The sequence below is a fragment of the Triturus cristatus genome, chromosome 10 (genome assembly GCF_964204655.1).
Source record: "Triturus cristatus chromosome 10, aTriCri1.1, whole genome shotgun sequence".
Classification (NCBI taxonomy): Eukaryota; Metazoa; Chordata; class Amphibia; order Caudata; family Salamandridae; genus Triturus; species Triturus cristatus.
The window spans coordinates 992,861,034-992,885,172 of NC_140593.1; the positions used below are offsets into that span (position 1 = coordinate 992,861,034).

The window sequence follows — 24,139 nt, forward strand, 5'->3', positions numbered from 1 at the left end:
GAGGGTGTCCCTGCAGTTGCGGGCCCGCGTCTGTGTTCTATCGCCCCAAGCAGGGAAGTCCATCACGGTGGTGATTGGGCTGCCCTGCGTTTTGGCTGGAAGGGGGTTGTGTTGGACTTGGCCCTTCTGGCAGGTTCACCCCTGAACTTTTTTGCTTTTTACTGGTGACTTGGTGTGGTAATTTTTTGGTTTCTGCGCACTTTCCCTGTGTACCAGGGTAAAGTGCGTGCGCGCTCTGAGTGCATGTGGTGAGATAGGCCTGCCCTCCCATAGGAATGCATGGGGAATGTATGTGTCCCTAGTAGTTCCTGATGCGTGGGGTGTGCAGGCCCGAGTTTGGTATGTGCGGACTCGTGTGATTGAATGCTGCGCGGTGATGTGTGCGGCGTGCATGTACCTAGTGTAGAAGTGCCACTTCTAGAAGTGGGCACTTCGGTGTGCAGTGTAAAATGTGTGCCTGGTCGCGTGATTGGCTGGTTGAGGTCATGTGACGGGCTAGGGATTCCCCAGAGTCAGGATGAGTCACCCAGTGGTGAATGGGGAGATCAGCAGCTAGATGGGTGGGAGGAGTACACCTGGGTCCTGAATAGGGCAGGGTTTTCCCCACACAATGCTGGCTCCGCCCCCTGTGGTGCGACTGACGACCCTAGCCCTGCCAGTGAATAGAGTGAGGGGCTGAGCACATCAAGGGTGCTCCCCAACCAGCTGCGACTGGTTTTCCCCCTCACCCTGAACCCAGAACAAAGGGTTTTAGTGTATAAAAATGGGGCTGTGTGCCCACAGAGACTGTTCTCTTCCAGGATCCTGAGGGGGGCTGCTGCTTTGCTGGAGGCCAGGAGGAACCACCACTTTGGACTGCCTTCCTGCCTGGAGGGCCCAGTGAGCTGGCCCCTGGCCCAGCCTTGCCCCCTGCCCACCTTACTAAGGACTTTGCTGGATTTGGTGGTTATTTCACCCCTAAGCGCCTGGGAGCGCTTTTCTCTGCCTTATAGCGCTAGGAGCGCTCTCTCTGTGGCCCCAGCAGCGCCGAGCTGCAATATTTACCGAGGGAACCCCGGCGTGGGATTCCCCGCTTTTCGGCCGTGTTCTAAAGCGGGTGCCCACCCCGCATTGTGGCGCTTGCGGGTGCCTACCCCGCTTATTTAATTATTTTCCTACGGCGGGTGCCCACCCCGCCGTATATTGCTTGTGACGAGGGAGCCTACCCCTCTGACTGCCGAAGTTTAGAGTCACCACCACGGCCGGGTAGAACCGGAAGCCAGGCAGCCTCGGCGAAGACGTGGGCGGGACTGTGCCCACAGGAAGTGGACGGGAGCCTACCCCGCGCTCCTGTGAGGGAAGCAGGAAGTGAGTTGTGGACCGGGGCTCCCGTGCACTGAGGGAGCCCCGCGCTGTTGCTGCCGAAGGGAAGGAGAGGAATCCAGGCGGGAGCCCACCCCGCGCTGGATCTAACGAGAGGAGGAGCAGCGCCGCCGAGACCGGAGGAGCCGTCCCAGTGAGTGGGGGCATCCGTGGTTGTGTGCGGAGCTAGTGCGCTCCACCGGAGCATTCTTTGTTGGGTGCGGAGCAAGTGCGCTCCACCGGCAGGCACCGGGACAGTGCAGGTGTCGGGCGGCCCCGGAAGGCAGCGGGCCGCCCCAACGTGTTCTCGAGCCCATCGAGGCTCCGTCTTAAGGGGGCATTTTCGTTGGTTTCTCGAGCCCCAGGAGGGCTCCACCGACGTCAGGGGCATTCTGAGTTTAGAGCCGGAAGGCTCCAAAAGGAACATCGTCGTTCAGAGCCCCGAGGCTCCCACGACGGGGCAGATATTTGCGAAGAGCCTGCGAGGCTCAGGGGCATTTCTTGTCGTAGAGCCTGCGAGGCTCAGGGGGCATTGCTTGTTGTAGAGCCCAGAGGGGCTCAGAAGGCCATAACTGTTCTAAGAGCCCAGAGGGGCCCCACATGACTGTGATTTGTGTTCAAAGGGCACAGTGGTGCCCACGCTCCTTTTCCCAGCTGCCCAGCACTTAGTGGGCAGCTGCAACGTGTAGGTTGGGCCCCCCCCTTTACGCTTTAGCTTGCGCAGCCTGCGCAGCCTTGCCCTGACTTTTCTGGACGCAGGACGTCCTTGCCCCGACAAGGCCAGTTGGCCTAGGGACTGCCACAGATAGTGGCTAATGTGAGTTTATGCGTCATGTGCTTTGCTTTACACCTCTGAATGTATTTTATGCATTCTGTGTTTATGTGCTTAGACCCCAACAGGTAGAGTGATACTTAGGTGGTTCTTTTTCTCCTAGTACAGGTGGTGCTGGTGAGGTCCTGATTCCCTGCGCAGTATTTTCCTAAGGTGGTTAGGGTTGCGTAGGTGGTACTTTCTGGTTACCAGGAGTTACTGATTGTGTGTTATATATGTTATTGTGTGCTATGTTCTAAAGTATTATTCCTAAATTCTAAGAGTGCTAATTTCGGACAGTGGTCCATGTGGCCCTGTCCCCTGTACATATAATCCCTTGTAAATTCTGCCCGTGCCTGTTGGCACATTGTAAAGTGTGTGTTTTTATCTGATGTGTTGTGTATAATACAAAGGCTATTTTTATAGAATACCTTGTGTGGAGTTTCCTTTGTGGTGGGCCTTGGGTGTTGTTGCTGGGTGCGCGCGCAAACGCTTTACACATCGCCTCCGGGATAAGCCTGACTGCTCGTGCCAAGCTACCAAGGGGGTGAGCAGGGGTTATATTTGGCGTGTAACTTCCTTGCCCTGACTAGAGTGGTGGTTTCTGCCTGACTTTGGCGCAAGCCTTAGCCAACCAGAAATCCCATTTCTAACACCCCCCAACATTATTATCCACCTCCCGTGTTGTTAACCCTCACTGCAGTATGCCTACTACCGTACACTGGGCGAATTATGTGACCCAGCAGCCATTCGTCTATAATACATCAGAAAACTGTCGGAAACATACATTGGGAAGCATATGAATGTGAACAGAGGCGTTCTTTACTCTATGAAATTACTGCATGTACCATGAATGTATTGTTCCCGTTATGCAAGCAGCATACGCCGTACTGCAGATGTTTACTGTATTCCCTTGTTGTAAAACCTAAAACCCAATAAAAACAGATTCAAACAGACAGCAGATGGCACTTTGTCCTATAGGAGGAGGATAATGGCTCCCCACAATTTCGCCAGGCCAGAAGGAACATTTAGAGGAATGGGGAGAGGATGTGGTCCGTCGGCTAAACTGCCGTCTTTGGTGCTGGAAACCAGGGTTCGAGCCTCGGGGTCGCGTCCACATCCTGTGATTCTGGGCAAATCACTTAATCTCCCCGTGCCTGAATGTGTAATGTAAATACGGTGCTATATAAAGCGCTCCAATACCTTCGTGTCGAGTTCCCGCTATATAAAAGATGCAAAAAAAAAAAAAAAATAGACTTTCTACAGCTACACTAATCCCCGGTACCAGACGGGCTCACTGCTCGATTTTATAAGACCTTAAACTCTATCAGTCAGTTAAGCTTTATTTCGGTTAATAATAACCGTAAAAGTTCACATAAAACATCATAAAGTAAGACAAGGGATAATGAATAATTATCCACACATGGTCAAATTCAAGCTGTTGTCTGGATGCAAACACATTGATTAAATAACAGTCCTATTAATCAGCAAAAACATCATGATTGAGTCTGCTATGCTCACCAAGAATAACTTTAAAATCTTAATGGTAGTACAAAAATAAATTTAAAAAAGCATTAGACACAAAAAATATATATTATAGGTAAATTCATTATCAAATACAATCAGATAAATCATTTAAATACATTCATTAAATACAATATCCAGGCGACAAAATGTTTTAGAATTTCAAAACTCCGAGCGTACTCATAGTAAGAACTTAATTTACACTGTTAGAGGCCCGAATAAAATGAGGTTCAAGACATGTTAAAAAGAAGGCTCCCTACTTGATTTAAAACTCGCTATCATACAGATCATAAGCTTGTCCAACCCACCCTATAAGACTAAATGTTTGGCTCTCTTATACCAGATACTGTGCAAAACGGGGCTAACTGAAAAAATAATAGGGCCAGAAGTGTCTGTCTGTTTTTAAGACTTTCAGAACTTCCCTAAAATATGGGTTACCCATGTTTCGACAAATCTGCAGAATCCACTTTTGCCGCACATTTTGATACTCAGTGCAAAAAAAGAAAACATGTTCCACAGCTTCAGAAGTTTGGGCACAAACTGGGCAGAAAGTAGAAGACAAATCTTTATTACACTTGGAGTTAAAAGACATAGGGCCAGATGTAGGTGGCTAAATACCGGTCGGTTATGCAGAAATTCGTTAAATATCTGCGTTACCGATCGGTGTTTAGCCATGTGCGATGCAGGGAATACCGAACGCCATCGCAAATAAGGAATCGGTAGAAATAAGGGAAACCAGTTACCGATTCCTTATTTAGCGATTAGAAGACACCGAAACCCCTAAATAACGAATCAGTAAATAAGAAATCCTTAAATAATCGCAAATGCAATGTACCAAAAATCGGTAATACCTAATTTTCCGGTATTTAAGAGTCGCTAATTACCACTGACTCAAAGCAGGTGGTAATCAGGAGCACTGCATATAAACAGCCCCAAAATGCAACAGTGTGAACACAATGGCGGCCCTCTACGTGATAGCAAGGCGGCTACGTTTGCGAGCAGCAGGACTGAGGATCTGGAGACGGGAGGAGCGCGCGTACAGACTGCGTGTTACACTGTTCCAAATGACTGAGGCTGAAATACATGAGAGGTACAGGCTACACCACCAAACCATCCTAGACCTGATACGGGACCTGCACCCACTCCTGGAGCATCAGACACCAAGGGCGCACGCCATACCAACACATGTTCAGGTGCTCTGTAGCCTGCACCTACTTGCATCAGGAAGTTACCAGGGGTTGATAGCTGTGGCAGGTGGTGTGTCACAGAGTTGCCTGTCCCATTTCTTCAACTCCTTCTTGGGTGCTATGATGCAGAGAATGCATCACTACATTCGCTTCCCCAGCACACAGGCGGAACTGCAGAAGACAAAGCTTGATTTCTACCAAAAGGCACAGTTCTCACAAGTAATAGGGTGCATTGATACCAATCTGCCCACCTGCAGCTACAGAATACATATTCCGGAACCGCAAATCTACGCTTTCCATCAACGTGCAGGTGATATGCGATGCGGACAACATCATCACTGACATCGTGGCCACATTTCCAGGGAGTACCCATGACTCCTACATATTCAGGAACAGTGGGATCTACAGACGTCTGGCTGGGGGTGAATTTGGAGAAGGATACCTGCTAGGTAAATCAATGTGACACACCCTGATGTGTACCTTGGATGAATGTGTTGGTGACTCTTATTAATGGCACTTCCTTTCCCATTTAGGTGACAGCGCATATGCCGTGCGGCATTTATCCTAACTCCATACCTCAACCCTTCCACCCCAAGTGAGAGAAGATACAATGTGGCACAATGTGGCACATAAAAGCACGCGCAACATTGTGGAGTGCACCTTTGGTCTTCTAAAAAGCAGGTTCCGTTACCTCCACAAAAGTGGAGGTGCACGTCAGTACCGCCCCATCATCTGCTGCAAAATAATAGCAACATGTGCCATGCTGCATAACCTTGCCACAAAGAAAGGAACAGCAGTGGAACTAACTGACTCTGAGGACGAGGGTGAGGACTGTCCACAGCCAGAGCACAGCGCAGCAGGTGTGGCAGCAGCACCAGATGGGAGGCACAGACGGGCTGAGATAACACGCAACTATTTCTGAGTAAGTAAGGAGACACAGCCAGTTACAGTAAGTGAGTGACGGTGTTTAATTATCATAGCACACCACCACAACATGAAGGGCGTCACATGCCAGGCCTACTATAAATGCAGTTTCCAAAACCAAAACGGGTTACACCACCCATTTCGGTAAACCATATGATGGCTGCCATTACTTCCTGCGCCCACGCGCTGCACTGCTGCATTCTTTGGGCATACTGTCCTCACTGCCAGTCTGTCCTGCATCAGCGCTGTGCCGTTCGGTGCGCCTCCTGGACTCTGTGATTGGTGGTGTGATGCTACTGCGGCTACTAGCCTCTTCACTATCCCCCCCATCACCTATAGTGGCTACCTGGTTGGTCTGTAGCACTTCTAGTGCACTGGTCACTGTGACCAGCCCCCTTGCCACATCATGGCTGCAGTGGGCCATCTCCTGCATGGCCACCGAGCGCCTGCAGAGCAGAGAGGTGGCAGTGGAGAGGCAGTTCACCGCCTTGGTGTAGTTCTCAAGTTTCTGCCTCTCCCTGCGTCTTGCCAAACGGTCCTCATCGAATTTGCTGCACAGCAGCCTCACTGCCTCGGAGATGTCCCTCATGCCCTCAGCCACAGCATCGTTCATGGACCAGATGCCCTTCTCTATTTGCAGCATGTGCCATTCATCTGTACCATCTGCCGCTGGACTGACCATATGGCTTTGCCTTGCAGGCGCCGCACCTTTAGCATGGTACCCTCAAGACCGGTGAACACACTCTCATCATCGCCCTGTGAAGCTGGACTGGCAGCCCTTGCCCTGCGGCTTCTGGCACATGTGTGGGCGCGCTCTGTGGGGGACTGTGAGCCTACACCGTTGGCATCCTCAGCCACCGTGGACTGTTATCCTCCTATGCTGTCCTCCTCAGACACCTCCATCTGATGGAGGCTGGCTACTGCAGGCCTCCTGGCTCTCGGTGCTGGTGGCGTTGATGGTGGCGGTGGCGATGATGGTGGTAATGGTGGTGGTGGTGGTGGGGTGGTGTGCCCTGCGGGCGACAGGACCTCCTCCTCTTGTGTCCTCTCTGTCCTGGCTGCCTTTCCTTTGCTCCCCTCTGCAGCCCTGCGCGCTGGCTCGCCTGTGAAGACAGAATGTACATTTGCTCACTTATCTGGCAGCATTTGTATAATAATAAATTTCATGCCTGCCAATCAAACTGACTGTCCTCTGCTTGCTAATTGCTGTTGTGTGTCACAAGCCTTTGGGTTCAGTGAACGGACTGTTCTGACATGGTACTTCTGACTACATTTCTCATAATGCAATGCTGGTTTTTAGTAAAACATGTACTGGAGTGGGATTCACAATGCCTCATTGGGGATTGTGGTTAGGGACTGGGGGGCACAGCAAGCAGTGCATGCATCTTACCTTGTTTGTTGCCAGCTCTGGCTGAGCTGTCTGCATCCCCAATCCCACTCATACTCTCCGGCTGGAGGGTGGACTTGACCAGGAGATCCAGGGCAGTTGGTACAGGTGCTGTGTTTCTCCCTCCACCTGTACGGTTGGCTTGCTTCTTCCTCTCTGCCAGCCTCTCCTTAGCACGCTTCCTCAGGTCATACCAGCGTTTTTTGAGTTCCTCGATGGAGCGCTGGGTTACTCCAATGGCATTTATTTTTTCTTGTATGACAAACCAAATCTGCCTTTTCTGGGATTCAGGCACGTGTAGAGACTGTTTCCCAAAATGTTTGTCGTGGTCCTTAGTGACATCCTCAATAAGGACCTCCAGCTCCCGCTCGCTGAATTTGTGCTTCCTCTTTCTTTCAGCTGCATCCTTCTCCCTCTCCTGGTTGTCCATAGTTGCACAGTGTTGTCAGGAAATAGTTTGTTGAGTTGGTCCTGGCTTGTTTGTTGTGCTCCCTGATTCACAAACAGCTTCAGGATCAGTGCAGCTGCATGGGTGTGGCCAATTCCTGTTTGGGAGGTAATGAGGATGCACAGGATTGGCTGATTCGACAATTACCAATTTTTTAAATTATCGATTCGCTAATTACCGATTTGGTATTAAGGAATCGGTGTTACCGATTCGGTAAAGGGGAATGGGTATTTATTTTTACAGATTCTTTCCGAATCGCTAATTTTTACCGCTTATTACCGATCCGGTAATTTTTACAGAATTTTTACGTACATCTGTCTTTTCGGTAAAAATCGCTATTAAGGACTCGGTATTTCAGGATTACCTACATCTGGCCCTCAGTTGTTTGACAGCTTAATTGAAAACTCACATAAAGGCGGAGTGATGAAGTTTAGGAAAGGTTCAAACTGTGGATACAGTATAAACTCTAAAAACTGTGGGTCAGGCTATCAGAGAGCACACTTAGTATCTGCCTCTCAAGAACATGGCTCCAATATATAGGTGTCAGTCTAACAAACTCTGACTTATCGATGGTGCAGAAGTTATCACATAGCTTACGCAGCCCAACTTTCTTAAACCAGCTTGATACAAACTTAAACCAGGGATTTTAGATACACCTTTCGTGCCCAATAGACCAGCAAGGCATTCCCGGTACACTGAGAGCTCAGAAGTGATCCAGATATGTGCCCAATAGATCAAAGGCTTTAATTGCACCAGATCCGCAATTCACTTTAAGCCTAGATCTAGAAAAAGAGATAAAAGAGGTGTAGTTACCGGGGTTGAGATAAGTGATCTGTTAAATGTATTTCTCTGCTGCAGTAAATCTCTGGGTGTCAACATACCCCCACAATTTAGCACCAAAAAGTGCTGCATGCTGAGCCTTTTCCAGAGAGCAGAGGAAATAGGATTTGAGTAAGAAAGGTTTTGAAAGCGATAGATAGCACTGGCTCTATGGGTCAGTATCAAAGAGTTTTGATGACCTGAGAGCTCCAGGGTAGGTTGTCTAACAGTCTGACTCTCAGGCAATCAAAGCTGCAAACACACTCAAAGGGCACGTTATCAACCTTTAGAACACAATCTTTTTTACAGGCCACTCCATTAATTTATAATGAGAATAACATGGGTGCAAGGACGCATCCTTGTCGTACGCCATGGCCAATAGCAATACGGTTGGTTAACTCTCCTCTGTTGCTCCAACGGACCTGGGCATACATCCCCTCATGAAGCCTGATTAGAAGATTAATAAGAATAGCCGGTACCCCCATTTTAGTAAGCACCTTCCACAGACTCTCGCAAGAGACCAAATCAAAAGGAGTGCAGACTAAGGGCCAGATGCATCAAAGGGTTTTGCCCACTCTGTGTCTATGGGAAAGTGTGTTAATGCATATGGCCCTAAATGCCTGATCAGAAGTACTTGTTTTGGTACAAAAGTCAGCCTGCAAGGAAGATAAGATTCCACTCTTTCCAATATAACTGAGAAACTTAGCAAGTATCTGCCCTGCAAAACTTTTTTGCAGGTTGTCATTTAGGCTTATGGGCCTGAAATTCGAAGGGCTACTTGCATTACCCTTCTTGAAAATTGGAAAAATGTCAGCCCCCTTCCAAGAGTCTGGAATTTCGGTGCCAGGCACAATGGCATTAGATAGAATATTAATGTAGGGGGCCCATACCGAAGGTTTGGTCATATACAAGTCACCCAGGATCCGGTCAGGACCGGGGGCTTAGCCACTTCTAACTGACACACTGCAGCATAAGTGTTTCTAGGGTAAAAAATAACTCACTGGTCTGCGGGGTAGAGGAACAGCATCGAATCAGGAAGGGAAGACATGAACTATTTGCATCAGTGGATAAATATGAATTACTTGGGGCATACAGCTCGGCAAAGTGCACTTCCCACTTCTCTGTTTGAATATTGTGGGAGAAACTATTGCTAATGTATGCACTCCCATGAGAGATTAGGCTCCAGAATGTTAGATAGTCGTTAGATTTAGCAGCACACAACAGATTGTCCCAGTTTTGCTCATCCCAATCTTGTTTAGCTATTTTCGGGGTTTTCTTGTAGTTATATTGAGATTCACAGGTATTAGCTTGTGCTCCTGCTTTAAGAGCTACACCCAGAATCGCTTTAGCAGATTGACAGGCAGAATAAAACTATTTGGGGTCTTTTGAGGACCTCGTTTTTTTAGCCCCGACGTCCCTGGAGAAAATGTTAAATAAAGTACTGAAAAAACATTGGTGAACAGCTAAGATATTTTCTGGAAAAGTAGAGCCGGACAGAAATTCAGACGCAAAATGAGCAAACCAGCTATATATACCAGCATATAAAGTAGGATTAGCTACAACCCAAGGCCATGATACCCTTCTGCAGTTGTTATCAATAGTCGGGGTTACGGAAGTCATATCACAAGCAGTTGTAGGCCCTCTAATAGCTCCCCCTTTTAGAGAAATAATAAAGGGCTATGGTCACTATCTAGTCGGGTCGCTACTACCATGCCAGCTAGTAACGACCAGAGCCTAACGTCCAAAAGGACATAATCAATGACATTAGTAGAAATTCCTCTTTTAAATGTAGGTAATCTCTTATAGTGAGATGGAGTACGCCCATTACAAGCCCAAACTCCACGCCCAACCACCAAAGAGGCCAATCCTAGTCACTGACTTTTTAATTCCTTTGTTGAAACATATGCAGTGACCCCTTCTATGGGGGTAGCCCTCCTTATGGTAATCTCCAAACCTGGAAAAGATCTGAGTAGGCCTCCATCCTACCGGCTGATTGCTTTGCCTAATCTAGATGTGAAACTGTACACAAAATCCTAGCCGGTTGTCTGGAGGACCTCAAGCCAGATCTGATACACCCAGATCAGTCGGGCTTCATTAAAGGGCGACAGATGCACAACAGTCTCCGACGGGTGGTCCATCTGGTAGAAAAAGTAACTAAGAAGGGGATACCCGCAGTATTGCTGGTTCTAGAAAACTAGAAGGAGTTCGACTGGGTGGCCTGGACCTTTCTCTTTCACACATTGCATCAGTTCGGTTTTGGGGGAAGTTTTATCACACAGGTTTAAGCCATTTATGCCCACCCCCACTCTAGAGTTTTAATTAATGGGACAGTCTCTGAATTTTTCTCCCTGAAATAGGGTACATGGCAGGGATGCGTCTATTCCCCCCTTTAGTTTGCCCTAAGCATCGAACCCCTGGCAGCGAGGATACAGGCCTATCCCCTTATTCAGGGAATACCCTTTGGGTCGGTCAGTCATAAACTCTCACTTTTTCAGACGACATCCTCCTGACATGAACCTCTCCCCTAACCTCGCTCGCAGCTCTGCAGATGGAACTCCGGGATTTTGAACCGGTGGCAGGATTCAAGGTCAATCCTTCCTACTCAAACTGACCGTCCCGGTGTGGAAGATAGAGGGTCTAGCTTCCTCTACACCCTTTTAGTAGGAGAAGAAAGAGATCACATAGCTTGGTATCCAAATCACTCCACGTGTAGAAGACCTGTATAAAGCTAACTATCCCCCACTTCTACGTCAATTGCAGCAAGATCTTTAGGAATGGGGTCTGCTCTATTTAGCCTGGCTAGGCTGCATAAATGCTATAAAGATGACGATACTGCCAAAGATTCGGTACCTCTTTCAGGACCTTCTTATCGACGTAGAAAATACCTTCTTCACCTCCTTGCATTCCATGCTTACCACCTTCATCTGGCAAAACTGCAGGGCCCGATTGCCACATCAAATCTTGTCCCTCCCCAAAACAGCAGGAGGCTTGGCTCTCACGAACTTCCCCCACTACTACAACGCGGCATAACTTTGAGTAATCACAGAATGGTCCATGAGAGAATCAGATAAACATTGGTAGTATATGGACAAGGCGACAGTGGGGAGAATGATTTGTGGTGTCCTGTGGAAAGCCAAACCTGACCACTCACCCAATGCCTACTTAAGCACCCCGACTCGAACTACACTGAAAGCTTGGGATGAGGTAACCCGCCGGCACAGCTTGACGACCTTCTCTTCACCCTACACTCCAATCCATTACAATAAGGCCTTCCCCAAGCACTAGACCTGGGTCCCTTTGCCTTGTGGAGGGAGGGGGGCTGTATCACCATTTCAGATCTTTTCCATGGGTGGGACATCCTCACTTTTGACAACTGTCGCTGTGATTTCAAACTACCATTGTAGGAAGGTAGGATCCTTCTAGCATGGTTACCCCCACTTTTTGCCTAGTGTCAGTGTGTTTTTGACAAGTCTGACTGGGATCCTGCTAATCAGGACCCCAGTCACTGTGCTTCTTCCCTAAATTTGACTATGGTAAGTACTTTTGTACCTCCAAATTGGCTACTGGTGTACACTTAATAGTCCCTAGTATACAGCCTTGAGGTACCTAGAGCATAGGTACACCAGGTGTCTCCCATGTGCTGCAGCATATACTGTGCCACCCATGAGAGGCAACTCAGACTGTGACTACAGGCCTGACATTGCAGCTTGTGCAAGCTGGTGCTAGCACCACTTACAACAGATATACATTTTCTTATATCTGAGGTCACTACACTTAAAACCTATAAGTCGACCCTAAGGCAGGCCTTTCAATCCTGAAGGCAGGGTGCTGGGTTATAAGTGGGTGGGAGCCCCTGCATGAGTAGGACACCTCTACAAACCCCGGAGTCAATTCTCCAGGCTTTGTCAGTGTGGTAAGCCATTTTGATACATATGGTGGCCATCCGTCATTACGCGATGACTAACTATATAGTGGCTGTGCCAAACCTGGGCATGTTTGGTATCAAACATGTCGGAATCATACTCCAACACTGTTACCAGTGTTGAAGCTTTGGTTTAATGCTCTGGGGGGCTCCTTCGGGAAGCCCCCAGTACTCCCGTTAACAGCCTTCCAGGGTCTGCCAGCAAGCTAGTGCTGCTACCGACCACAGACACAATTTTGCCCTCCTGCTGCTGAGCTCGATCAGAGGAAGGTAGAACAATAGGTTTCCTGTCACATGGAGGTGTGACTACCTCCCAGACAGGATTTAGTGTATTGGGCTGGGGTGGGGGCTCTTGCCAGCACCACCAGACTGCTTTAGGGGCACATTTTCTGCCCTCCTTGCATACTCCGGTTTGAACCAGTTCAGGGAGCCCTTGCCTCCCGTTCTGGAGCAAAACTGGACAAAGGACATAGGACATGGGAGGGACCCCTGAGTCGTTCCAACCCTTTCCCTAGTGTACTTAAGGGCTTACCTGTGGGTGGCTCTTCAGATTCATTTTGGACAAGACTCAAGCATGAAACCATGTCACTCTTGACTGTCTGGACACTTGGACTTTGCTGGACTTCGCCTGGAACCGAGACTGCATCACGAAAGACTCCTGCTGCTCCTGGTCTGCTGTAATGCAAGTCTTCTTCGTCATCTGTGCTTCTTTCAGGATCTTCAACAGACCTGTGGGCATCAAGTGCACCCACAGTAATAATCTTCCTTTGAGTGAAGGAGTCACTCTCCTGCATCTGCAGGCACCACAAGGAAGCTGACTGGTCTGCTGCTCCTGACGTCCCATGGACTTTAAAAGGCGTAGCAACACAGGTGGTGGTTCTGTAACACCCTCAAGACCTGACCTTTTCTCTCTGCAAGTTTGAGGCCAGTATCCCTTGCCGGAACCACTGGGACTGTACCCGTGTGTACCGCGTCGACATGCGTTGCCAAAGCTTGTTGACTCTGTATTCCAGAGATCTTCGGACTACAAGAAGCTCCAGCCTCCATCATCTCTTCCTGCCAAGATCAGCATTCTCACCGCATCGTCTGCACCATGGGCCTTCATCTTTGGTGAGCTGCTCAAGGTCCTTTTGCGACTCCTGTGCCTTCGGCCTATAGGTCTTCTTGAGGGTATTCTTCTGCTCCAGTGGTCTCCCCTGCTTGCTTGCAGCCTGCTCAGACTCTCCTGTTCGTGGTGAGTCCCTTGGACCTTGCTGTTCCCAACGTTGCTCCATATTCGCTTTCTACATCTGTTGCAGCTTCCATGGCTTGTTGGTGTTCCCGCCGGACAGCGAGCCCCTTGTTCTCGACTTCCGAAGTGTAACAGCTCGTGTATGGCGCCTGGTCTTCCTCAGCATCGCCTGGTCCTCACAGCTCCAAGCGACAAGGTCACTGTCATCACTCATGAACTTTCCGACATCGGTGGGCATTGCTCTTCCGTGCCTCCTGGTCACCTCCGAGGGGCATAGACTCTGTCCCCACTGCTTGCAGGTTCTCCTCTTCAAGAATCCACCCTTGGCTGCGCGGAGACATAAATCACTGACTGAACCTGACGATCTCCCTAATGGGAAGAGCGACATTATTTAAGATGAAGGTGCTGCCATGCCTGCTCTATGTTTTACAAAACACCTCATACAGAATCCCAGACTCCTTTTTTAGAACTATAGAGGGGGAACAACGCAATCTCCTATAGGAAGGAGGAAGACCTCGAATAGCTTTACGCAAACTACAGTGTGGAGTGTACGAGGGTGGACTAGCGGTTCCGGACATTCGGAGCTATTACCTAGCGTCCCAACTGATCAATATTAATGGATGGGTCTTTGAACCACAGACAGAACCGGCATACAGGATCGATAGGCACGCGATGGGAAGCGGAGGACACTTAGTGGCCCTCTACCGGAAACAACTGGGGAACACACTGCCATCACACACACACGAGGTCATAAGAGCGTGGCGAACCGCTAACAGGTTACTGGAGTGGGACTCGAGACTGGCTCAGCAGACATCACTTTGGGAGAGCGACGGACTGTGCGACATAGAGTGCCTGCAGGGATTTCGTAAATGGAGCTTGATAGGCATAGACACTATTGGAGATGTATGGCGGGGTGGGAAAATGCTAACCTTCGAAGAATTCAAGACTAAATACCAGCTGGCCGATACAGAACACTTTCGCTACATACAATTAAGACATTCCATACACCGCTACATACCAGAAGTAGAATCTGTCCCCGAATACTCTCCCCTAGAGGACCGACTATTACTCAATCCCATGCTAGATAAAGCAACATAACTAACCAATTGGAAACTCATGACCAATTTCCCATATCCCCTCGTCTTCCTGAGAGCCAACTGGGAGACTTATCTGGGATTAACAGAGGGCGATGACTGGCAGGAAACAACTCAGAGCCCCAGAAAAATTGCCATACAGGCAAGATTCAGAATGGTCCAGTTGAGAGTCCTGCACAGGTCCTATACCCCACAAACGTTACACCACAGACTGGGCTGGACAGATTCGGACCACTGCATCAAGGAATGCGGCGAGAAGGGCACATTCTTCCACATTCTTTGGGAATGCCCCAAAATACAACAATACTGGACTTGAATCACCAAACTGATATCTGAAGTACTAGGCACACAAATACCCCTCGACGCTCGTTGGCACTTATTGGGCATGACGTGAGAAACCAGGTGGCCATCTCACATGAAAACATGGCTAACATTGGGATCCGGGGTGGCGAAGCGCAACATAGCCAGATTGTGGGGGGCACGGGAACCAGCAAAACTCACCAACTGGAAGAAGGACCTAGACTGGTGTTGCCTGGCTGAAAAAACTGTCTACCATAGCAGGGGATGCCCCCAAAAATGGGAAAAGATATGTAGTCATGGGACAAGTACAGATCCTTGACACACGTAGACACTGTCGAGGGGGAACGGCCGTAAAACTGTGTACAACAACTGATGTGGCGGCAACCCCCCCCCTACAATGTGTAAAATTGTACCCTTGACCTGGGCTGCAGATGGTGTGAAATGTGATTACTATTTGCAATGATGGGATGTTTATATATTTTTTTGTTAAATAGAAAGAATCTTTAAAAAAAAAGAAAATCCACCCTTGGATTCCACCGGACTCTTGCACCTTCTTCGCCAGCGGCATCTTTTCTGAAGTCCTCCATTGTGATCTACGGTAGTTTCGGATGTCACTTCGCACCTATGCACACGGCTTCCCTGGTGTAGGTATCCTGGTTCCTAGGGTATCCGCGGGTGGAGTGACTCTCCAACCTTCTGTCTTCCACAGGGTTTCTTCAGGGTCCACTGAGAAGGGTCCTTCTTCTTCAAAACTGGAAACGCGACTTTCCCGTTGACTTCTATTGAGTACATGGCTGTGTTTCCACTCTGCCACTGTGGGGTTCCTGGGAATTTACCTGGGGTGGGTCCTTGTGTCCCCAGCTCTTCTGAATCTCCTGCTCCAAGTCCCGTCTTCGGTCGCAGTTCACGTTCCACTATTTTAGTTTATGGTTTGGTCGCCCCCTGGAGATCACTGTGTATTGTGCATACTTACCTATGTGCAATTGAAGTATTGTTGTGTATTTGTGTTGATATCTCCGGGTAGGAGATATACCAATGTGTTAGTGAGTGTTGTGTAATAAATAGACATATTTTTATATATAAACTGTGTGGTTCTTTTTCGTTTAACCTACATTACCTGATTAGATCTGGTAAAACAAGGTACTTAACAGTCCTTCCGGATAAGCTTGAAGGCTATGCTCTACAGCTACCACTTAGAGAGCTTTCTATGGTTGTCTAAGACCACTAAAATCACCATATGGGTTCTCTGGATTAGTGCAAGGTGCTTCACTTAAATAAGTGTGCACCATATACTAAGCCAGCCTCCTACAACCATCTACAGAACTATACCACTAAACCCAATTAAAACACTGGGTAAAGCAACCTGAGATCCGACAGGCAGCTACAAGAGACTTGAACCCAATAGAGAAATTTGTTTATGGCCAAGGGGGAGCAAGGTGTGTATCTCGTTTCTTTACTCCCTTCTGAGCTCCTCAGTGGATGCCCCTGTCCCTAGACATAGAATCATTGTGAACAGATTCTTGGGACGCCCATTATTTTAAACCAGTGGTGAAAACGATGGAGTGACATCCAAAGATGTAATAGATTGATATGCCTTAGAGAAGTCCACTACAAAATACTTTATGACTGGTACTTGTCCTTGCCAAATTACATAAAATATATCTGGAAATATTAGATAGCTGTTAGAGGGGTTGTGGTCTTTTGGGTGATTTCCGACATATATGGTGGGTCTGCCCCTCGATCAGGCCATACTGGAATGACATTTTGGCTCAGATGAAAGACATCCTGGGAACCCCCACCTCAAACACCAAAGTTTGGCCATTTGGGGCTATGGGACCCCTCCCTTAAGCACCAAACGGTTGGGGGCATATGGATGTGTCTAGGCGCAACTAAGATATCTTTGGCAGAAGCTTGGAAGAGGCCTACAGCCCCCTCCATGTCTCAATGGCACGCCCCCTCTTTGGCAGAGCCTCACCATGGAATGCATGACAGACAAACTCACGGACTCCTGTAAGGGCTTTGATAACAGAGGGGGACCATTGGTGAGGTATTTGTCTGTGGGTCTTCCTCTATTCTCCTGCCCCACACATAGGAGGGCACTCCATCTCTTCCAGATTTAAGTTGTCACACCTCAGGCAGCCCTCTAGTTGAATTTCACTAGCCTCTCAGCGGAGACAACTCCCAGCACCAGCTCCTTCCTACCACATGTGAGTAGACAATTCTGAATCTGTGTACATGCAAGTTTTCAAGTTCTAAGTTTTCCCTGGTTTAGGTATGTTGGGGGAAGGGGTTATATTGGGCTTCTACACAGTACTTTAGGATAAACTACATGACTTCATGATATGGAAAAATTATTTATGGCTGTTAGCTATCTAGGTAACCACTATGTATGAAACTGTATGGACTTTTAGCATCGCAGTAGAATGTAGCTTCCTGACCTGTCAATCCAATTTAATTCACATGTCAGTTTGTAATGCTGATTTTATATGCCCCAAAAACTAATAAAGACAGGTTGAGAAAAAAAATCTTTAAATAAAGTTTTGTAAATCTGTTTGTAAGGCCCACCGAGACTACGCTGCCTTCACAATTTCCTCTGCATCTAATATGCCCCGGGAACTCTATAATATCATCAGTTCTTTTCTTTTTCCCACTGCCTTAGAGAATAAACGTATTCCTTTGGCCAAACTATGCGACAACATTTTGGGCTTCTTTCTTAAGCAAATCCAAACAATCTATGCTCAATTTCCAACTCAACGCCCGATTGCTAATTTACATGAGTTTAACCTGTCTCTTGGTCCTCTACTATCAGCTTTTAATCTCATACCTCTTGAGGAATGAGCTGAAGAACTTTCCAAATGTAAATCTGGGTCCCCTTTAGATCAACGCCACCCTTGACATTTTAAAATTGTTTTTCACATTTGTCAGTCCTATTTTGAATGAGAACACGAACACTTCATTGGAGTCTGCATCAGTTCCTAAGAGCTTCCACTATTAAAGAAACCAAATGCCGGCCCTAATATCTTAAGTAATTTTAGACCTACTTTACTTTTGTAAGCCATTGCAAAATTTCTTGAGAAACTAGTTAGTAGACAACTCAGCCACTACTTGGAATCTAATCATCTTCTATATGACTCACAATCTGGACTCCATTCAGGTTTTAGTACTGAACCCGCCTTGATCGAAGTCACAGAGTTTATGAAGGGCAATCTCAACCAGAATTTCTTGGCGATGGTGGTCCTTCTTGATCTATCTTTGGCGTTTGACATGGTGTCTCATCCAATCCTATTATATGGGTCCAGAAAAAGTGGAATCCAAGGGGGTGCCTTGGCTTGGCTTAAATCCTTTTGTGATAACAAAACGCTGGCTGTTTTTCTTCCACCTTATATATCCACCCCAAAACCGCTTCAAAACGGGGTTAAACAGGGCTCAGCCTTGAGTCCTACTTTCTTAAATATCTACCTGGAGCCACTGGCAAGCCTTGTTGAATCGTGGGGCTTGCATGTGATTTCATTTGTTTACGACCCTCAACTTCTCCTGTCTTTTCAGAAGAATGATGGAGAAGCTATGGTTTTGTTTAAACAGTGTCTTAATTAAGTACAAGAGTGGATGAACAGCAATTGTCTCAAGTTAAATTCTGACAAAATGGATGTCCTATTTTTGGGGATCAAACATTCCCCGGATTCATGTAATTGGTGGCTGTCTGAGCTTGGCTCTCCTCCTACCCTCACTTCAACAGTAAGAAATATATGTGTCAAATTTGATACCAACCTTTCTTTTGAACCCCAAATTAAAGCTATTTCCTCCTGTTGTTTTACAGTGCCCAAATCTCTTAAAAGGATGTTGTATTTGGTTGCAGCACATACTCATAAGATCATTGTTCACACTCTGGTAGGGTGAGCAGACATTCCGGTTTTGCCGGACAATCCTGGTTTTTCATCTTCTGTCCCCGCAAATTTAAATGATTTCAACTCATGTCCCGGTTTTTAAGGAGTGTCAAGTGAACAACGAGGGAGGGTTCCAATACACAATTGTTAAGCCTTTTCATGAATCAATTTAATTAACACATATGAGTTTCTGTGTAAAAAGTGCATTCAATTTTTACTACTTGTAACTCTTTGTCTGTGTTTTCTACGTCAGTGAGCTCTGTCTGCAGTTATTCTGTGGCTCTTGGTCAGTTCAAAAGTTGAAGCCCTACTTCTTTGTTTATTAAATGTCCTGGTTTTTAGTTTTTAAAATCTGGCCACTCTACACTATGGTAACCTCTAAACTCAATTATGCGAACAGTTTCTATTTGGGCCTACCAGCTTACCTGATTCAACGCCTTCAGGTTATTAAAAATGCAGTTCCTTGCTTAATTCTCAGGATTCCTTTTCGCATATCAGTGACACCTTATCTGTGACAATTGCACTGGATGCCTGTAATTAAACATATTCAATTTAAGGCTGTAACCTTTGCCTGTAGTTCACTGAAGCAGAGAGGACCCTTCTGTATAAGGAAGAAACTTAAACCTTATTGTAAGGCTAGAACTCTGAGGTCGAACAGGTCCAAACTTCTTCAAGTTCCCCGGGTTCGTAAAGCTAGGAGGGCAGGTGATCATGTCTACTTCACATCCAAACATTGGAATTCTCTCCCACTTAGTCTTCGTTTAGCCCCTTCTGAACACATATTTAAAAAGAATATTTTCTTTTTTTAATCTTTGTTACTTCTTGATTTCCTTAGCTTTTTGGATTGGCTGTTTTTACCGGACAAGCTATGGGCCGCGAGCGGTGGGATGCTTCTTCGAAAGCAGCTGTGCGCCTTATAAATTGTATTGTATTGTATTGCATTGCATCCCATGAGCTCATCCTTGATGTGTCCACGGCACATTCCTAGTATGGATAGTTCCAACAAAGGCAAAACGTCTGGTGATAAAATAAAAGTTTTATCAGGCCTGAATAACACCCACTCCGGTAATTATGTGTAAATGTACTATTAGCCACTGGCCGGCAACAGATTATTGAAGTAACGAATTGTAGTTTGTCTTTCATTCTTGTGGTTGTATTTCACTCCTGACCGTTGATTCCAGAGACAGGTTCTCAGACATCTCAAGTTGTCCTGTACTGGCCACAAGTATTGCATCATGTACTCAATTTGATAATTGCAGTCTTTCATTTTTAAAAGCTAAAAATAAAACTACAAGAATGTAAAAAACAAATGCTATGTCCCTAAAATATAATTAATTCTGATTCTTCTTATAGAAGCACTAAAACATAAAATGTGTCTCCCGATCAGGACGTGCAGGTCAAGTTAACCTGTCCTGTAAGGTTCTAACACATCAGTGTTTTATACATCTCCCCTTAAATACATTTTCAGCTTTTATTTCTCACAATCCCACCAAGATTGTGTGCCATTTGGTTCAACACAACTGTTTACCAAAGTTTATAAAATTTCTGAAATTCCATCTCCTGTAGTTATTCAACCTGTCTTTATTCTAACTGATTGAAATGTGTTAATACTGTCATTTCTTTCTTCTTTATTGTACAGTTCTTTGGTCACAGCAGTATAATAAATAGAATGAATCCAAAATAATGTTTTAAAATATTTTTCCTGAGCCTCCCTTTCTAAACCCATAGCATTGGTTCCAGTGTTAGCACTATTCTTCCTCTAAAAACGTTTATCTCTAGAGGTGTGTTTAGTCGCTTTTAGAATCTGAATTGTTAGTGTTTCTATGCTATCCCTCCCTTCCTCCATGTTTAAATTCTCTAATATCTCCTCCTACTTTGTGGTTTAAACAGTTCTCCATTTTTGTGTTCTGTCTTCGGGTTGTCTCTAATGTGTCTTACTCTTGCTCCTTCTGGAGATGTGACCTTTTGAAATGGAAAGAGAATATAAATGTAATGGAAATGTTTGTACCCTATGACTGGCCTAAGATCTAGAACGCTTTCACTCTGCCCCTCCGGACAATGAAGTTTGTTTTTCATTGGGGATTTAGGTGAATTCTACCGAGGACAATTTATTTAAAAATCAGGAACACAACTCCTTTTACTGCATGAATTTCTGTATACATTATGCACAAATACCTAGGTCTTGCAAGCATTTTTCAAGTGTACTTCACAAACTGTTCCTGTAGTTTAGGATCTGGCACAGTCTAATTGAGACTGCCGTGATTTGTAAGAGGACAGCAGTTGATTGAAACAGGGTATCTCCAGTATCAAAAAGTCCTCTGGTAACCCTGCTCTAGTCACTTGTAGCCATTAAGTGGGTAGGGCTCTCTCAGCTATGTTGAGCTACCTTGGTCTTCATAGGAGAAGGTGATCCAAGTGCCCTCATGCCATATGCAGCCTTTAAATTAAGTCGCCTAAGCAGGAAGGTACTCTTGAACCCAAGAAGTTTGGACTGACAGTACTCTTTTTGTTTACAGGCGGCCTTTGTGGAGTATCTGAATGGACCTTTCCTGTTTGATACTCTGTATGCAGAAGACACGGAAGGAAAAAAACTGGCCAACCTTCCTGGTGTGGCTGAGCTCCTGGAAGTATATCCTTTATGACTGCAAAAAATATTTACTTTCTTTTTATTTATATGATTAGTAAAGAAGGTGCTTGTAGCTTGCTGGACAGAAATCACAGGCAGTGGAAGTACTATTAGAGCTGGGGTTCGGGTATCTTTATTAAACGGGGTAGGCTTTGGTGGGGAGTCAGCACTTAATTTGTGAAAACAATAAATGCAGTGCCCAAACGATATTTTGTGAACCCACCGCTGGGCTGCCAATTGCTGAGGTGTCAAATACAAGGCTTGTCTGGTCTTGATTCCACCTCATGCTGCTTCTTTCCATCACCAATGAACAATGGAAAATTAACTCAAATGCATAAACCACAGCAATGAGAGTTAGAAAAATACATGGGGATAAATGTGTATAATAATGTACTAAATATATATAATAAGCTTGAGATGATCTCTTGTTATCAGTTCAAAACCAATAGAACCCATTTTACTTACAAAAAACTGTTCTGAAGTGGTCAGGCAGAGATTGGCTGTACCATTGTGTAAAACATTGTACTATGAGACCATCTCTTACACTGCTGCAATCAGGCAGAACCTGTTTGAAATGTCTTTCTGGGAGCTCACTGTTAAATTCATAACCTTTTAAAATCTTTTCCCCCAAAGGGTTTTGGAAATATTAGACCCGTAGGCAGATATATATTCTCCAGGATGGTGTCTTCCTTCAGTACATAACATTTAGAATATTGTCCTCTCCTTCAACGCGATCCAGTCAGCAGGCATGGTATCTTTAAAGGTTATGAAGATAAAAACATGTACCCTTGTTAGAGAACTTATGTTTAAAGTAACTATCTTGTACTTTAGACCCTTCAATTGGCTGTTAATTAAATTTAAAAAAACCTTCCTCCTGCGTGATGGAAATAATCCCATATAAAGCCCATATAAACATGTTCCCAGAAAGAGCACATATTGTTACAGAAAGAGTCTTTCATACTCCTTTTCACCAAAGGCTTCATAATATTTACCTACACTACTCCCCTAAAACCACACAATAATAGCTAATAAATATTGTGTTTTATGATCATCTACAAACCTTGGTTTGTCTGTGAAAATAATGTGTTTCTGATGGATACTTCTAACTGTAGATTCCTTACCTTATAATACTCCCCAGGTGCCAGACTGGATCTGGAAATCTTTTCTCCAGAAGTGCTTTTCGGCACTGCTAGGTGGTACCATGCAGCTCTCTGTTGGCACAGTACCGCCCCGGATGTGATCAAGTGGGGATGCATATAAGCACCACCCCTGCAAGCTTACATAATGTCCTTTCTTTCTGCACCTTCTAGCATGAATCAGGAGCTCTGCTCCCAATTTTGTCGGTCTTCTGATGACCATTAAAAACGAATTCCAGTGCAATGGAGCAGATTGAAGCCTTCAAGAAGTTCAAACTGTATATGTTTGATGTGCTTCCAGTTTACTCTCTTGTGCCTTTGGGCCCCAAGGAACCACAGGATCCTCCAGTGTGGTTACCGCTGATGGACCTGTCCTCAACACCGCCTAACCCTTGGGACTCGGTTTGAGCCCTGTACCAACAGCGGTGCAGGCTTCCGCTCTGACTCAAAGGCCTATGCCGGTCCATTCCACTTTGACACCCTTGGTGATGCCACCTGAAGAGGAGCCCATATTTATAACGACGTCTGGTATCAAATTGGTTTTGGCTCGATTTTGACCGGTTCGTGCTACGAAATTACAAAAGCTCAGCCAGTCCTCATACACCCAGACTCTGACCCAGTGCCTCTGGCAGAAAATACACACCAGTATAGGCCTCTTTATATTTAAGCTCAGATTCAGTTCACATGGTAACTGAGGATGTTAACGATGATGGTGGTGATAGGGATGACTTTCTTCCCCCATTACACAGATGATGCCTTTTACATAAATTTACAAGAGGTCAGTGGGTGTGACACCTTCCTTGAGTCAGAGCTTGACTCGTCACTTAGACCACCAATGGGATAAAGCTCCTCCTTTGCAGTGGTGGTCTGCAGGGCAGCTGAAGTTCTAGATTTACAACTGTCCTTAGTTGAAGTCAAACAAACACCCTGACAGAAATGTTACAGCATGGGCCAACTACTTTTGAGCCCTTGTTCCCTTTTAATGAAACCCTCATTGATACCTTGATGGCCACTTGATCAAAGCCCTGTTTCTGCCCATCGGTAAATAGGCAGTTGACCAAGCATCACAGACAGGTTCATGGCAATCCTGATTTTCTTACTAAACATCCTACTCCAGAGCGCCTTGTGGTTAAGGCCTCAACCAGTAAAGTGAATCCTAATCCTTTCCCCACATCTTCTCCGGATAGGGAATCCAAGAATATTGAGGCATTTGGTAAATGTATGTTTTCCTCTGCCAGTCTGGCATTAAGGTTGGGAAATGCTGTTTGCTGACTGCGTGGCTATCCACATGCCCTGTGGGACATGAATGACCAGCGCGATCTTGTCGAAGGGAAGAGCTTATGGCCTCTTTGGCACAAATGATTCATGATGGACAAAATGCTATCACATATGTTACCGGTGCTGGTCTAGAAACTCTAGATTCTGCTGATTGCCTGGGGAGAGAAGTTGACACTAGTTTTCTACTTCATAGACATGCATGGAAGGGCACCATGGGATTTTAAGGC

The 24,139-nt window shown here is 46.2% G+C and overlaps 1 protein-coding gene across 1 annotated transcript in view; it reads left to right on the plus strand.

Annotated features, from left to right (window-relative positions):
• DRC3 (dynein regulatory complex subunit 3) overlaps positions 1–24,139 on the plus strand; it is a 160,519-nt gene that overhangs the window by 88,816 nt on the left and 47,564 nt on the right. Inside the window, exon 7 of the mRNA XM_085630204.1 lies at positions 21,389–21,501. Coding sequence (XP_085486330.1) covers positions 21,389–21,501 — 113 coding nt within the window. The remainder of the gene's footprint in view (positions 1–21,388; positions 21,502–24,139) is intronic.